The sequence below is a fragment of the Larus michahellis genome, chromosome 3, assembly GCF_964199755.1.
Source record: "Larus michahellis chromosome 3, bLarMic1.1, whole genome shotgun sequence".
Lineage (NCBI taxonomy): Eukaryota > Metazoa > Chordata > Aves > Charadriiformes > Laridae > Larus > Larus michahellis.
Genome location: NC_133898.1, coordinates 127,693,120 through 127,710,513, shown reverse-complemented (window position 1 = coordinate 127,710,513; position 17,394 = coordinate 127,693,120). Strand labels below are relative to the sequence as shown.

General features: G+C 42.6%; 1 protein-coding gene across 1 annotated transcript in view; it reads left to right on the top strand.

Moving 5' to 3' along the window:
* Nucleotides 1-640: 640 nt before the first annotated feature.
* The window catches only part of PKHD1 (PKHD1 ciliary IPT domain containing fibrocystin/polyductin), a 276,108-nt gene continuing 259,354 nt past the window's right edge, over nt 641-17,394 (top strand). Inside the window, exons 1-11 of the mRNA XM_074582079.1 lie at nt 641-709; nt 1,813-1,890; nt 3,348-3,492; nt 4,473-4,572; nt 7,984-8,041; nt 9,197-9,275; nt 11,719-11,793; nt 13,350-13,414; nt 14,410-14,449; nt 15,137-15,207; nt 17,110-17,211. Of these exons, the coding sequence (XP_074438180.1) occupies nt 658-709; nt 1,813-1,890; nt 3,348-3,492; nt 4,473-4,572; nt 7,984-8,041; nt 9,197-9,275; nt 11,719-11,793; nt 13,350-13,414; nt 14,410-14,449; nt 15,137-15,207; nt 17,110-17,211 (865 nt within the window). The 5' untranslated portion in view covers nt 641-657. The remainder of the gene's footprint in view (nt 710-1,812; nt 1,891-3,347; nt 3,493-4,472; nt 4,573-7,983; nt 8,042-9,196; nt 9,276-11,718; nt 11,794-13,349; nt 13,415-14,409; nt 14,450-15,136; nt 15,208-17,109; nt 17,212-17,394) is intronic.

The window sequence follows — 17,394 nt, the reverse complement described above, 5'->3', positions numbered from 1 at the left end:
AACAATTCCCAACACTGTTGTGACCAAGTCTACCAGTGCTGTTCCAAGAAATACCTATACACACCTACGGGAGCCAGCATGGGCCGTTCGTAGTTTGGAACTAGCTGTGGAAGGCTGGAGTTTAATAGCATAGTAAAGTCATTTGTTTTCAGAGCTGGAGAATGACTATGGCATGATTTAGTTTAATGTAATAGATATAACAATTTTGCACAAAGCAGCACAGAGCTAGGAGAGTTTAACATCATCTGCTCTAAATCCTGTTATTGCTTTCACTAATTCACCTGTGCCTACCACTTAATGAGAGTAAGCCTCCTTGAAATGTGGCCCCAGTGGAGGAAAGCTCATCCTGAGCTTGGCTGGAAAGTGGTCTGCTTTGAGCAGAATAAGTTCTATTTAGAGCTGTTGAGTGGGAGGAAAAAGAGTATGGTTTGCAATATATTGATCCTTTACACTGTGTGAGAGGTGAATCGGTGTTTTCCCTGTGATTCCACATTGCAGTCCCTCCTGTCTGCTATAACACGGACCATTGCTCCCACAGGTCCGCGGCGTGAAGAAAGAATACAGATGGGGTTTGTTTTAAAGTTACAGGATGGTGCTAAGACCCCAAGCCATGATCCTGGTGCCAGTATTTTGTGAAATCCCCACCCAAAGTTCAAGATGAACCCTTGGAGATCATCCTTTCTGAGCGCTGAGCTGATATTCCTTGCAGGTGGGTGATAGAGAGGTGTTGTCTCCAACCACACTGATCATAAAACAGCAGCAAATTCCAGTGCCACAGGCTTGGATACAGACTGATTGTGAGTGAGAAACATGAGGAAGCATCTCTAAAAGGTGTTGAATGTTATGGGATATTGACTGACGCATACTGGACATTGTCCAACCTTATCAGTGTCTTTTCATGACATTATTTCCATAGCCAGTGGAGATTTCGGGGTTCATCGTAAAATTTCCCTGTTCTACCTGGGCTCGTCTCATGCCTGTAGTTTTTCATTCACTTGATGATAGTAATATCACTTTTGCATGTTGATATTAAGGGTTCATGATGCAAGTTTGTCCAATACTTGGCTTCAATGATCAACACCAAAGTTTGGTGATATTGCATTCACGCACGACTAAGAAGTTGGAATCTCCTGAAATGCTAAACAGGAAACTGGTTATCCCTATAAAAGGACTTCCGGAAAGTTCTGATATTTGGCTACAAAAAAAGAAGCCAGCCACCGGTCCATCTTTATTAGCTTCAGAGGATGCATGTCCCCCAAATAAATCTTAAATTATCTGAAGAATTTGGTGCCTTTTTGAAAGGCATTGTATAGCGATTTACATGTGACTTAATTACATGAAGCAAGAGTTCCTTTCCAGGCCTGTATTTCTTTACAAAAGGACTTTGTCAAGAAAAAGCTGGACAGGCTGTCTAGGAGCCAGAAGAAGTCATATTCTGTGGGCAGCCCTAAGTTTGGGAGAATGTACAGAAGTCAGCAAACATTTCTTTGAGAGATGGAGAAATAAACATGAAGCTTATTGTCTTTCTTTTAATTCTTGAGGAAGACAGGAGGCTCAGACTGTAGCTTGTTTCACGAAGTCCTGAAGGTATCAAAACCCCGCTGTGGGGAAGCAGGACTAATACACAAGGGACACAGTGTGGGGTAAAAAAGATGAGCAATATGACTAATTTGGATGCCTGAGAAGGAGAAATGACATGAAGGGTGGGATCACAGGTGGACAGCTGTCAGACTACTATGTCTTGCCCTGAATGAGATCTTTTAGATGTTTGTATTACACTTCAACCTGATGTAGCTGGGTTGTTTTTTGCAGTGACAGCCACAGGACTGCTCATTAAACCCCGAGAGGGCAGCGTTGCTGGAGGAACATGGATTACTATTACCCTGGATGGTGAGTTTTAAACTTTTATGAAGCATGTGTCAAAGTAACAGAGAATCAGCTCCATTCTGAGATTTGTTGTTGGAATGACAGACCCTAAGCAACAGATACATGGGCTGTGGCACCCAGAGAATGAAATTGGCTTCAAATTATTACTTCCTAAGTTATTGCTGACGGTTGCGTGTTTTTAAGTTCTTTCTAAGCAAGGGAAATCAGATTTCTACCCTATTTTTGTAGATGTAGGGCCAGAAATTTCCTCCCTGCCACACTTTTACTGAAGAAAAGCTGAAAGTCTTCTGTGTCCATAGGTTCTGTGGTTCTGGAACTTTAAAAGCACTGATGATAAATATGACATCTGAGTAAAAAACAACAGAAATTGATATTCCATGCTCATTTGGGCCCAAAACCAGCTGTACATAGCTAGGCTTGATTTTCTGCAGTGCTGAACATTGATTTATTGGGAAGAGAGTTGGTTACTGGGCCGGATGTATGTTTGGTTTAGCTGCTTAAGTTCTGGCACTGCCATTTATAACTATGATGAACGGTGTCAGCCTTATTTGTCTGATTATTGTGCGTTCCCATAATAATGATGAGATGGAGGGAAGAGAGAGAGCTCATGTCTTCAAGGGAGATGTTTCCCCCACAGCACTGTGTGGCAGGCAGAGATAGTCACAGCTGGGAACTCTGTTCAAGCAGAGTGGGGTCTTTTTTCGTGAGGGAAGCAGTCAAACCTTGGGAGAAGGGGAAAAAAACCTTCCTGGGGCCAGGAGGAAATGTGCAGTGTGCTGCAAATGGAGAAACCGCTGATGTCGGTCCCTCCTCACCATTCAAAGTGAGCCTGTAGGCTGGGAACCACCTGTGAAGATCATGAAGAAAGGGAGAGTTGTTTGTAAACCACCTTCATTTCTAGTTGTGTTTGGTTATACTACAGAAGTTAACCATTGTCATGGTTTGGGCTAGTTTATGTTCAGATAAAGCTCAACTTGCTGAAGATTAAAAGCCTTTGAACCTTTGGACAGCCCACTCTAAAGAAATGGGATAAGCAGGTCCACTTTACAGCAAAACCCGACGTAAGGTCCTGTCAGTAAAATTGTGCAAGACATCAGCAACTGCCAAGACCATGTCAAATGGTACTAATTGTGCAGGTACTTTAAGTATGTATGGGTATGTTGTTTTTTCCAGTGTCGATGGCTGAGGTGGCTCTGTCTCTGCAGTTGAACACGTGTGGAAGAGACTAAGTATTGTATTAGAGGCAAAAAAAAAAACCCGCCATGCAGCTGCATGGTGGGATGAACTCGGTCTCAATATGCAACTACACAAACCTGAATTTAAAAAGCCTGATTAGAGGGTCTAAGTGTTGCTCCTCAAGAGAAGCTGGGTTGCACATTCAAAAACGTTTGTGTCATATGTGACTGAATGTGAGTGATCCTGTCCTCACAGAGCACTTCTGGTTGACTTCGATTACTTAGGCTCAACATCACACCAGTTAGAACATGTCTCTTCAGCCAGTGGGTCCCAGCTGGAGGTGTCCCTGGTGAATCCATATCTGCCAAGGTTGCCGTGTGATGTCTCGCCTGTGTATTTTGATTTATCCACCATAAGATGCAGAACAAGGTATGATCCATGACTACAGTGTGGGTGAGACTTTGCCATTTTTCTGGTATGATCCTCCTTTTCTTTCAGTGTCTCTACTGGCAGTTTGGGAATTCAAAGGAATTTCTGTGGCTGCTACTGTGGCTGCACCAGAGCACCTCCTAATTTATGTGGCATTTATCCTTGTTTCAACCTAATGAAGCACTAGGCTAGCTAGCATGAGAGTTGGTGGGGCTCCTTGGACAGGCTAAACTCAGATCCTCAAAGCTTTGTAGATATCTAATTCTTAGATGCAAAACTCCCAAGAAAATTCTGGGGGAAATTTTATCAGCTTCTGGTATCTTTGACCTGTCCAAGATGATAGAGAGATGTTACAGGTAGAGTGGGAAACAAACATGGTTTCAAGCACCAGCTGGACAATCTAAGCTCCCTGTTTTCCATCCTGTTGTAACTTTAAAGATGATTCTTTGACTTGAAGACTAGGGATGTCGCAAGAGGCTATAAGAGTGACTCTAATGGGGTTCTTCCATCCCTTGTTGCTATGATTCAGTTGGGAGTTAATTCTGCTGAACGTGGTGCTGCGAAACTGTGTGCATTAAGGATGCAGCATTAATTTACAACCCAGGATCAAGATGCCCTGTAAATCCAGGCAGCCCTGGGTTATTTTAATACTAATGAATAACAGTTGATCATTAGTATTAATGAACACTAATAAGCATGTCTGTGTTTTGCATTAATGTACAATTTGGATTGAGTTCTGGTGTAGTCGTCACCTTCTGCATTTAACTGTAGTTTCTTCCTTCCATGTTTCTTTTAAATTGTAGTTTTACAGTTTGGGTTCCTATGTGTAAAGTTTGGGTTCACAGTGCAAATGTTTTTTTCACTCTATTGAAGCCTCAGTGGACCTGTTAAGAATGGAGACACTGTGAAGGATCTGGCATTTCCTAAAAAAATAAACTCAATCTGTATCAAAATAATATAACACATTTTCTTCTACCTAGGTCTTCACCCCAAGAGGGTTTGTACTATGTGGAGGTGATGTTTAAAGGACATGTAATTAACAACCTGACTGAAGTGGCAAAAGAAATCTATACTTTCAAGGTAACCTGCAAGAATAGAAGTGATAAATAATTGAAGGTATTGAAGGGAGTCAAACTTCAGACTTAGTCTTACAGAAAATATGTTGGAATATTATCTTTCATGCTGCATGTCTGATTCCAAGTGAGGACAAGAAGTTAGGACGCTCCTTCTGTCCCTTAAAACTAGGTGCATCGAGGTACTCATCAAACTGGCACTGGATAGACTGGGTGACATAAGAGGTCTTTCCAAATCAAAAATCTTGGTCCAAGTTAATCTGTCTCTGCACTTAAACCATGCAGTCAGAAGACACTATTGTGCCAGAAGACCCTATGCCAGCTTCTTCTGGTGTTACCCTCCAACCTGCAGGGTGGAAGCTAACCGTCTGCACTGGCAGGTAACCATGGGCAAGAATACCTCCTATGGGCAAGAGTATCTCCCATAGGCACGCTGGTTCCAGGAAGGGACATTTCTCCAGGTCTAGGATGGCTCTCCACACCTAAGATGAGCAAGATTTGACAAACTCAGATCTCAGTTGTGAATGCATAGCTGTTGCTCAGTTATTTTGAGAGCTTGCTACTCCCCCTCAGACCAGTATTTTCCCTTTGGCATTCAATGTCAAAGCACATTGTCTCAGGAGGTTGTGGGGTATGGTGGTGATAGACCAGTTAATGATGATGGTGTCAGATTCACTTGCAGAGCAGAATCCTTAATCATGGCTGCGTGTTTCAGGATGAGGCCTGGTGTATTCGGAAGTCACGTCCCACTTCTGTGCAAACTTTGAGTATCAAGAAAGAAAGCCCAGTGTTTTCAGTAAATTGCACATTAAAGCTGAAGAGTCATTGGGTGGTTCAGCTAGCTTAGAGAGTTGATGAAAAATCACCAGGGGATGCTGTTAATGAGGCACATTCCAAGCTAAATAAAACACAATGCGTCTCTTTGTTTTGGGACTGGGACCTGGGAGCTATGCGTATTAAAAATTAATTTTGCCTCCGCAGTAGATTGAAAAAGCCCGCTGCAGGCAGCAACAAGTCTGAACAGCTTGGAAGACTTGTGTCAGCTAGTGGCCCTAGCTTTCGTGCTGTTTTCACTTCTTTCTCTGCATCGGCTCCAGCCCAGGCTGTGGTATGATGTTGCCTTTGCTTCTCAGAAGTAGCCGTCACTGAGTCTGTAGCTACTCCCTCATTTAACATGACCATGAGGAGGAGGGAAGGCAAAGGCTGAGTTTTGAAAGGGAATGGGGATCAAGGAAAGCTCAAAAAAAAAACCCCAAATAGGCAATGGTGTCTTTGGTTTGATTCAGCAATCGAGTTTGTTATTTATTAGGCTGACAACAGCATCAGTAAAAACAAGTGAGGACAGCAGAGGGCTCAAAAAGAAGGTGGGGGGGATGGAGATATGTGGAGACGGCTCTGAGAATTGGGTGGTATGGGAAATAGGGACACATCGGAAATGTACTTTTTCTGTAAGGTTAACGAAATCGAGCAGCTAATGACCTAGATGGCAACAGGTTTTAGCCACCTAGAAGGACTGCAGGCCAGATTTCTGGAGGTATTCATAGCACCTGAGAAAGCAGAGAGACAAATGGGTTTTACAAAATCTGGACAAGCCAGGTGCCTCTATACATGGCTTTAAGCCCAAGACCCCCTAAATACCTTGATGGATCTGCCCCTTGCTTTTCACATAATTATTTTCATTTCCATGATGCCAAAAGCTGCACTGGGGAAAGAAGATGACATTACTCTTATTTTTCAGGGCACTATGAGGAATAAAGTAGTGAAGTGGTTTTTACCAAGGTATCCCTATAAAATGTGAGGCTGTGCCTGTATTAGCGAGCAAGGCAGGGTCAGGACGTGGGCTCCAGCGCTGCCTGGGGTCAAGTAGCAGCTGCTCCTTGGTGCAGTTTTTTCTCCTTTGGGTGATGGCAAGTCTGCTCCCATTAGGAAGCATGGGTCAGGCCACCTTCTTTTTGGTGTAGGGGAAGAGTTTCCCTATGTGGATATAAGCTGTGCTGTTCCCAGTGCCAAAAAATATGTTCCAAGTTATTTTATTTACTCTTATAACCGTAGTACAAGAGACCACCTCCCCCTTCCATAACTCTCCTTGTGGCTTTCCCAAGATATCCAGCTCTTTCTCATTGTCTGCCCACGTACATTCCCCACTGACACCAGACAACGGTGTCTCAGCTACATCAGCCTGTTACAAGATAATATTTAGCTAACCCAGCACTGGAAATACCTAGTCTGCTGGTGACAACTCCTATCCGGAGCAGGAATATTTTAAAGACATACAAAGAGTTTCGACTGCTGTTTTATTTCTTTGTAATGAGAATGGGAGAATGAGTACTGGGATCCAGATACTCATTTGGGACATATGGCAGTTTTTAGCTGCTGAAGCTATCCGTTTATTTGTCCTGTTTGGTTCGCCATCTTCCAGGCAGGGATAGAGGCATTTACAGATAATAATGGTTCCATGTGAGTTAACAGCATGTGGAGGATCAAGCGAGCCTCTGGCCACTCAACTGATGAGTAGTGCTCCTTGACACGACACCATTTGAATAAGACTGGTGTCAGCCTAGGTGAAAAATTTCTAGAGTATTTTTGGTTAAAGAAAAAGTCTCACATATTTTAGAGTCAACTGGAGAAAAGAGGGGAAAAGGGCTGCTCTACTTGTTGAAAATGCAGCCCAAAACATATGTCAGGTCAGGTATCCATGTCTCTCAGCTACTTTGGAAGGCTGGTGATGACCTTCCCCAACTTGGAAGGCATCCCTGAGTGTTCCCCGTCTTCTGGGAGGCTTGTCTCAGAGCAAAATCTCTCTATACTCCTTCTTGGACTCTGTCGAAGTCAAAAATAGTACTCCATAGCAGATTTCTGATATTTCCTTGCTGTTTCCTCAGAGTGCAAGGTAGTGTTTTCCCAAAGATACATCTGATGTACTATACTGCATTAAGATGGACCAATACAAGCATTTTCTTTGCTACACTGCCTTAGGGTACCCAAGGAGCTTGCTAAAGGCTAGATGGGGTATCTCACTTCTATGATGTAGGAATAGTTTTTAAGAGTATATTACTGGGAAGAAAAAAGGTGCCATAATGGCAGATAAAATGGAGATCTTGACTTCAGATAAAGCATGGCTTAGAAGTTTTATAGTGAATTAAACCATACCTTTTGGAATTGACTCAAGCCAGGGTGGACAATTTTGGCAGAAAGAGGGTGCAAAAGTAGCAGTAAGCCATAATCCGAATGCGGAGGGAGCAAGAAAGGGACATTGTATTCCATCCCTTCTCAGAGCAGGACTCCGCTTCAAAGATCAAAACCTAAGGCGCGAGTCTCTGAAATGCAGTTGCCAACTGTGTTGTGAGCAATGTCTAATCAGATCTTGTTGGGCTGCTGCGAAAATGACTGCCATTTAACTACAAATTTCTCTTTGCAGTTCTCTGCTGTGCAGACACCTGTGGTTTACCAAATTAGTCCTCCATCTGGCATCCCAGGTATGGGACCTTTCTTTAAGCTGGAGCCCACTTTAATTATTATTTGATGTTCCATACTGTCTTTCTCCTTATGAGGGGTCTGTCTTGCTGGGGATTGAAATGGGCACCTCCAGAACTTAATGTCCGAGCTCATGCTGAACAGGAAAATGGGTTTGCACAAGGGGAGAGAGTCTGCAGCACTGGGTACAAGAGAAATGGATAATGCAGAGTGTCCAGTTTATTTGGTACTTACCTTCTGCAGCCCAACTCTGCCTGAGTAGAGAGATATTGTTCAGAATATGGATAGATCTAGTCAGCCTCACCTCTTGAGTCATCTGACCCTATTCAGTAATAGTTTTAAGAAGAATTAGCTATTAGGTGATGATATTGTAATGCCATACCGACCTTTGTGTTAATGGGGCTTCAGATCAGACTAAAGTTACATGTGAAGACAGTCACTGGTTTTGGTCTGAACGGTTAACTGGTGTATGGAACAATTTTTTCCCCTGTTTCTATTCTGTTTGTATTTGCAGCCTTCTTAAGAAAAAAATTGAAATGCTTATTTCCAAAGTCAAGATGAATCCAACCATTTTGGGCTCTCAAGATTGCAGAGAGGTATCTGGATGATTAAATCACACAGATACTCCTAAATCTAAGCCTGTGCCTCATTTGTAATTATTTTTGTGTGCAGTTCAGCTCCAGATTCTCATGCCTTGCTTTAGGGTGTCTCTATGGAGGTTTCTATGTTTTAGCTGGATGTTTGACCTCTCAGTGTAGTTGGTGAAGAACGTGAGAGTAGCACTAAGTGTCTAGTGCTATATGAGATTTTTGTTGCCTTGAGAGGTTCTACAGTGGAATTTGGTTAGAATGGGGGGGTTAAATAACAAAAGAGTTAAATGCCTTCTCAGTACAAATACTAAAGATCTACTAAAAAAAAAATCAGGAATGGACTTTTTTGTGGGAAACAAAGACGCGTGTTTTGGGAAAAGTGAATTAAGTGCACAGTCACCTTGAACTAGGGTAGAAGCTGAGAGTAGACGTCACTGCAGCCAGCTGGGCATCTCCCTGCAAACTTTGCAAAGATCAAGAATTTCTTTTGTTCAGCTCACAAAATCTGCAAATACAAATTCTCTGCTTTTAAAAGGCTCTCTTCAATTTCTATTTCCTTTTAAACAGGAAATTTAATAGAGATCCATGGGAAGACAATTACTGGAAGATATGAGACCCTGGACTTTGATGTGGATTATATTGATGGGTAATTATATATAGGCTGCTATCTGACCCGGCCCCTGTAAACTGGCATTTCTTCCATCAGCCTCCTTGACAGCAATAAATTGCAACCAGTTGGCCCAGAATTGCCATTTACTTCCTTTGTGGTTTATTGCAGCTCATGAGTTGGGCTCCAGCAAACTTTGTTAATCTAATTGCAACTGGTCCATTAAGCTAGTTGGTTTGTTTACTGGCAGCACAGTCAATCACAACTCAGTGTGAATTGTACTGTAATTGCGTCTGGTTGCTGTAGATTTTATTTTGGCTAGCAAATTAAAATTTAACTAATTAAAATAATGTCAGAATCTAAAAGTTAAATAAATTTTCCCTTCCATTTGCATTTTTAGAAAAAACTATTAGTTTGAAACAGATGCTCTGGTGAGTCAGAAGACAAAGCAGAATTATTTTGAGACAAAAGGCTTTGTTTTTCACTGCTTCAAACCCTCTCTGGTCACTTCCTTGTTCTCAAGGAAGGTTTGATTTTTATTTTCTGCTGCTTCTATGGTTACATGCAACAGAACAAAGCAGGTAGATTTTAAAAATTTACTTTGGGTCAGCAGCACTTTAAGCACAGTGAATGCAAAACGAGCATCAACGCTGACCTGCTGTCTGTCATATGTATTTCCATATGTATGGAAGTGTTCTCAGATACTGCTGAGTTATGATTTCCTTGCACTTGTGCCAATGGCAGGGAAGAACTAAGCCAAAAAGGGTATAAAACTCTTAATCTATAGTTAGCATTGTCATTTTATGGATCATTTCAGGAGCAAGGTAAAGCGTTTATTCTCTTTAGCTAGAAATTTTACTTGCAGCAGCAGATATTAAACATTGGGTTATAAGGGTTATATTAAGCATTGGAACAGGCTGCCCAGGGAAGTGGTGGAGGCACCATCCCTGGAAGTATTTAAAAGACAGGTAGACATAGTGCTTACAGATATGGTTTAGTGATGTTTTTTGTCAGAGTTAGGTTGATGGTTGGACTAGATGATCTGAAAGGTCCCTTCCAACCTAGGCGGTTCTACGATTCTATGATTCTATATTTGACCACTAGATGTTTTTTAACTACTCTTCAGGCTGAAAGGAAATGTCCCTAGCTAGGTAACTAAATTATTTGTTAGCATGAATGAAAGTCCAGTGCGGATTCCTGCCATAGAAGCTGCACCCATTTATCAGCCCTATGTCTTTGCTCACTGGATGTACATTAGCATCCTTTGTTCGATATTAATTATTGTTTTACCTATCTCTAGTGGAACTGTGGAACCTTTGATCTGTGGGAAGAAAGGCTGGTCTGTCTGATTGCAGGTTGGACGTGCCTGTGTGCTCTGTTGCTAGATTACTCATTTACAGCTTAACCTCATGATAGCCAAAAAGGAAATGGCCTCAAAATCTTAACATACCAAACAGATTCACATCGTAGCTTCACATGAATAATTTGCTCATTTTTGGTGTGTTAGTAAATAAGTACCAGGTGGAGACGTGGACTTGACCAAAGCATTCTGTCACTTGCACTGATTTAGGATTTCAAGCAAAAAAGAGGGCAGTTTTTATACTTCCAAGTGTGTTCTGCACCCTTTTCCATGCTTTGTATGGGATGAAATGATCCAGTGATGCTGAACCAAACATTTTGCAGCTCTGAATTTTTTTTCCTATTTATCCTTATAAGGAAAGGCATCTCATTATCAGCAAGCTATATTAATAAAAGCAAACCCTTAATAAAACCTCACAAAACTACACACTGAAGCATGGGTCATAGCAAAGTGTTTGCACTACAGGTTTTAATTGCATATTTTCCTTCATTGCCTGTTAATTCTCAAAGAATCATTACCCACCTTTGCTTATTATGCTAATTGCTGTGAATTTATTGCTCCCACCTGATTCCTCCTCTCCAGTGGAAGTTGTCCCTTGCCATATTGGTTTTTTAAGGTGAGGATACTTGAATTTGCTATTAGGAGCTTGGATGATTTCTAGCAGCGGTTGGTTGTAGTGTTTTTCCTCAATGAATAAATAAAGGAGTGAGCTGCATCTCGAAGCAGTGTGGCTGTACGAGCACGATACTGCACTTGCGCTGCCTGCTGCTTCTGGAAGGTAAGGGTTGGGGTAGTCCTTCTGGAGCTCAGACTACCAACCTTTCCTTACAGGGAGGAGGTACCAGGTCATTCAGACCCAGCATTGGGTGTCTCAGAGATGGTCCTGTCACAATCTTTATGGAGGTGCAGTTCCCACAGTATTTGGGGAATATACTTTGCAGACGAAGAGATAAGAGATTAGGGTTTACAGTTTTCTAGGGGTTTAGTAAATGCTAGATACAAGTGAGGGGAAATTCCTGTCCCATTTGAAAATATTGTCCGCTGATTTTAACAGCATCAGGATTTCATGCAAGAAATGTTGTTCTATCTTATCTCACCTTCCCTGTTTGTTTTTTTGCCCAGGCCAGCTGTCCTTGTTTCAGAAGGAGATGGATGGACCAGCCTCTGCTCTTTTGCTGACAGGCGAGCTGGGAAGATGTCAGTTCTTGACTTACCTTTGGTTTGTGTGGGTGCAAGGGCTCAGCACAGCTTGTGCACAAAAAAAAAAATAATAATTATTGTCCTTTGAAGAAGCTTTTCTGCTTTTGCTTAAAATGGAGGGGGACCGTGGGGAGTTTACCATATAGTCTGTGACAGGGGTGGGTGAGGGCTGCTGTCTCTCGGTGGCTGTAGCCATAACCAGGATGGGCCAGGGGCTGTCCTCTGCCTGGAGATGATACACTATGCCCTGGCCACATCTGTTCTGGTCAACTCTTTAGACTCCAAAATAGGGTAGCTGTTTTTGAACTGCCTGTTGACCCTGGTCGATGCAATGTCTTCAGTCATATATGGAAACTAATTTGAAAGGTGGGTTAACTGACCTGGGCCCAAACTGGGCAGGGAAAGCTCTAAAAATTTCCTATGGGAGATAGGCTCCAATGTCTAGGCCCCGACACTGTTCATTTATTAGTATTAATGTATCCTTGTCTTCTGTAAGTTACAGGAGACCCTTTAGACTGTTGGCTCTTGCACCATCTTGGATTACAGAAAAAAACATGGATTTGGCAGCAGCGTTTCCTTTATGAATGATGCACTTCTCACAGAGCCTATGAGCCCTGGGAAAGAGAGGCTGCTTTTACAGGGAATAAGGGGAAAAACCTACTCCGACAGAATTCAGTGCTATTCAGTGCTATTCCTGGGGTCCTCAGCAGGCGCTCTTATTGCACAATAAAATTCCTTCTGGCTCCCAAGAGGGGGACTTGTATGCAAATGTGAGTTGATGATGGGACTTGCTTCATTCCATGGCTCCAGAAAACTGATCTAATGCCAGCCTATCTGGTTTAATTGTTACCTGCTCCTTCTTATAGTTTAGGGACATGCAGAGGAGCAAGAAGAGGTGAAACACTTTTGTCCTCCTATTCACCCTCACCATGCGCCCAGAATTGTCGCCCCTCAGCTTTTATTTCAAATGGGGGTTTTGAAGGTCACCAACAGGATCAGCTTCTGGAAAGAAGAGTAAAGGGGTCAAGCTGGAGCACTGTGTGTTGCTGGGAGGCATCCTCCTAAGCTGCTGAACTCTTGACCATCAGAGGGGAAGGACTCTTTATTGGGGAGTGTAGTGATAGGATGAGGGGTAATGGTTTTAAACTGAGAGAGGGGAGATTTAGATTAGATATTAGGAAGAAATTCTTTCTGTGAGGGTCACGAGGCACTGGCCCAGGTTGCCCAAGGAAGTTGTGGCTGCCCCATCCCTGGAGGTGTTCAAGGCCAGGATGGACGGGGCTTTGAGCAACCCGGTCTGGTGGGAGGTGTCCCTGCCCAGGGCAGGCGGTTGGAACTAGATGATCTTTAAGGTCCCTTCTAAACCGAACCATTCTATGATTAGTGGGGACATGGGTTGTTCCTCTCTCAACTCACCTGTTTCTTTCCCCTGTTTCTAAAGGGAGACAAGCATGACTAGCTTAGTTGTGTAAGTCCCCTTCTCTTCTTGGTTTGATTTTGTATTTTGCAATTTTTGCTCCCAAGGCTCAGCAAAGTCTTTTGTCTCTCCACAGCTACCCTATTCAGGTAGAAGATGGACTGGGGACCCTGCAGTGCCGAGTGGAAGGGAACCACATAGGTTGGTGAAAAGGGGGAAAAATCATGGGTTTCTCTTATTCCTGCAATTCCAGAGGGTACAGAGAGGGTGTCAATCATGAGAGTTCCTGCCGTGTCTCCAAAGTTAGGAAGGTGGCTCAGGGTTGAGCCCACACAACCTGCTTCAGATCAAGGCTTACCAGTCTTCAGTATAACCACTGCCATGATTTGCATCCTCTGCACAGCCTTGGAGAAAATGAAGTGCAGTGCTCAAGTGAAACCATGACTGATGTGGACATTGCTGACAGCAACAATGTGATTTGGGGTCTTTGTCAGTTTACTACTTTTATTTTAATCCTTCTTATATGTGGTGGACCTTCCCTTTACTGCTTTATTAGAGGAATAAATTGGATGTTCCCTTCTATTCACAGTGTCTCTGGTAACAGGTTGGATCCAATTCATTTTTCCTCTCTTCCAAGTACTCTGAAAAAAATTCTGATTTCTTCCCAAAACTTTGTCTGAGCAGCAAGCTTCCAGCTTGGGAAAGATGATCTGTGTTAAATATATAAATTAGAAATTAATGTCTAGCTCTCATGTAGAGACTGATGAGATATCTTGGAATATCTGGGATCTCTCCAGTGGGGTGTTACAGATAATGAAGGTCTTGAAGGAGGTCCACTCCTTCCTAGCACGGTAAGTGAGGTCAGATAGGATCCACATGGTCTAAGATGACACAAAGCACTTATGCTTAGGCAACCAAATCCTGCCCCCGAGGTTGAACTTGCAGGTTCAGATATATAACTGTAGGTATCTCCAGTACAGTGTTTACCTACAACCCAAGGTTCTAAGCTCCCTAAGCAGATATCCAGTTCAATTCCTGCACACACTGCTGAAATCAATGCAGTTATAGTGTTGTAAGGTAAGTGTGAGGAAGAAAAAATCAGGCCCAGGACACCTGGACAAGGTGTTGGTAGGATGCACTCTTCATGGAGCCCTCCACTCTTCTGCCATAAAACAAGTTACTTTTCTCTCCTCCAGGGTCCCACAATGTTAGCTTCTCAGTGTTCAACAAAGGGAAGTGAGTAAAAGAGTCTTTTTATCTCTTTTTTTGTGTTTTCACATGGGGACACAGCTGCGTTTGAGTCCAGGATAAGCGTGTAGTATTTGTACTGAATCTTGTCTTTCATTGTTTGGAAATGAGGTTTTGCTATATTTAGAAGACAATCATTGGATTGGGAATGAAAAGGGAGAAAGTTCCTCCCTCAAAGCATCTCTGCTTTGGGATTTTAATATTTTAACTTCAGTGCCCAAAGTATAAGTTATCTGTTAAGCCTAGCTGAATAAAATCCTTTCACCTCACTTTTAACTCTTCATCCAAATGGGAAAGAATTTAGCCATAAAAAGGGTAAAAATGGGTTTTGACACTGTCAAACTGTCAAACAACCCATACTTTACAATGGGACAGTACTTCCAATACAGACTTTCAGCCATGCGGTGGAATCTCTTGAATCAATGCCTCAATGTCCTGGTGAAAGGTGGTGTTGGTCCTTGCAACCTGATCTAGTGGGAGATGTCCCTGCCTATGGCAGGGGGGTTGGAACTAGATGATCTTTAAAGTCCCTTCTAACCCTAACAATTCTGTGATTCTATGATTGTAGAAATGTTTCACTGTTCCTCTAGAGAGTGAGTGTTCAGCTCTGCCAAAAGAAGGTCTACTTTAACTTAAATGGCCAAGGATCTCTCAGGCATTTTCTCTCTCTTGCAGGTCAGCAGTACACAAAGGTGCTTGGCTCATCAGTGCCAAACAGGAGCTTTTCTTGTATCAAACACATTCAGGTATTGCACGTATCCACCTCGTTGCCTGCACTGTCTCTTGGTAGTCCCAGCATGGTCTAAGAAAGGACCTCTCATTGCTGCTTTTCCCAAGGGTGTAATCCTGTTGTGTCCTCATTTTGAGTGTGCTAGTCCCCTGCTATGGGCTTGGTCACACAAAAATCTGCGGATCAAAAATTTCAGGAGGAGCAGATTTCTGTGCTAAGGTTGGGTGTGCTGCCATGGGTTACAGATCACATCCCCAGTCATTTAGTGTTCCTCTCAGACAGGGATATTTTTGAACTCTATTTTGGACTGCCTAAGCTGACACAGTCAGCCAGAGAACGGCAGTATGACAAAGTTTGGGATGATGTTGCTTTATCATTCTTCCTTTTCCCGTCAGATCAGTTGTAGGCTTGAGATGTTGCATCTAGAGAAGCCTTTCCCCTTTAAATCACACTGTATTTGGTAATGTTGAGATTCTAGAAACGCAGAGCTTAGGATGAAGTAGGTCTCACATCAGCTACAAGGAGGAGATGATGTTCAGCCACTGCAAGGACTGAGTTCTGGATAAATGCTGAATGGGAGATTACTGCACCATTAGTTTTAAAAAAAATAAATTAAGGTACATGAACAATAATAACCTCCATGTGACATTTCCAGCCATAGTGTAGAAGAGGAGACAATGAAATCCTGAGCACCCGCTCAAGATTATGGTCATGGGCAATTAGTGTCCAAGATTCAGCAATGCCATGTCCCCAACAGCCAAAGCAGTAGTAGGGTATCAGGGACCGCAGAGCACTGGGCAGCCTTTGACCTTAGTCAAGCTAAAAGACCACTTGGTTCACCTACACAGGTCTCTAGCAAGATCCCATCAAGTTTTTGACATTAAGTTGGCTGAAATTAATATAAAGAATGCACTAGTTCCTTATGGGTTGTATCTGAGAAGTTTGGTTCAAGAGATAACAAGCATTTTTTTTTGTTCTGTTTTTTTTTTTATTAACATAGCCAATACATGTCTGTGTTTTGTATGTTAATTATAGCATACAGCTTGTTTCACCTATAAATTCAAATTCTTTTGTAAAGGAGGGTAATTTTATATCAAATTTTATTTACAAATTGAGGTGAGTAAAATGAAATAACCCTGAATGGACTTGGCAGAGCACCAGCAGAAACAAGATCTGCCAGATCCATCCAGTAGACAGTACTGCACTGGACAGTAGTCAAGACTATAAAATATTATTTAAATGTGAGATAAATTAAGAAAACAATGCAAATCTGGACAAACTTGCCTCATATTAGTCTTTTTTCAGAACTGTACAAGTACAATTGGGTGGTTAAACAAAGGCATCTGAGTTCAAAGTGAGTAAATGTCATCAAAGAGAAAAATAGGTTTCCAGTGTGGAAGGGCATGACTGTAACAGAGGTAAAATCCCAAAAGATTCTCTTGGTCGTGGTGTGGACACTCAGATGTTCAGCTCCTTCCATTTGTCCCTGAAGCCTAAGGGACAATTGGAAAGCGTGATAACATTTAAACTTACAGTCTAAATTGAGAAGGGAGTCAGACAGGTCAAAAGGATTAAAACAGTTTTAATTCCACCTTTTTTTTTGTAGGGCTGCTCAATAGCGCAGAATATACCAGTTTGCAACCTGAGCATGACAGATGCAGCCACCGCTAAGTAACAGTGCAAGCTTTACAGTATTTCTCCTGTCAAGCGTCCAAGTTATCCATGTTGTTCATTCCTGGTGTAATCCCAGCGGCTGCCAAAACCCCCAAGAAGGATCAGTGGGATTCCTGTTTCATTCACAGGAGCCTGCTCCGGCTGGAAAGAGTGCAAGTGCACTGCTGGCTCGGACAGAAATAGGGCTGGGATTAACCTTTCCAATGCTCGTTTTCAGACCCCCCCCCTTTTCCTTCTTCTGTAGAAATAGCCTCCGTGTTCCCAGCTGGTGGGAGTCTCGGAGGAGGCACCGATCTCACTGTCACGGGGGATTTCTTTGAGGAGCCGGTGCAGGTCACTGCTGCAGGTAAGAGAAGAAATGTGTTAAATGGTTTCATTTTAATACAGTGGTCATGGCCCTGACCACAAAACCCAACTGATTGGATATTAGGAAAAATTTTTATAATGAAAGGGTTATTCAGCATTGGAACAGGCTGCCCAGTGAAGTGGTTGAGGCACCATCCCTGGAGGTATTTAAAAGATGGGTAGA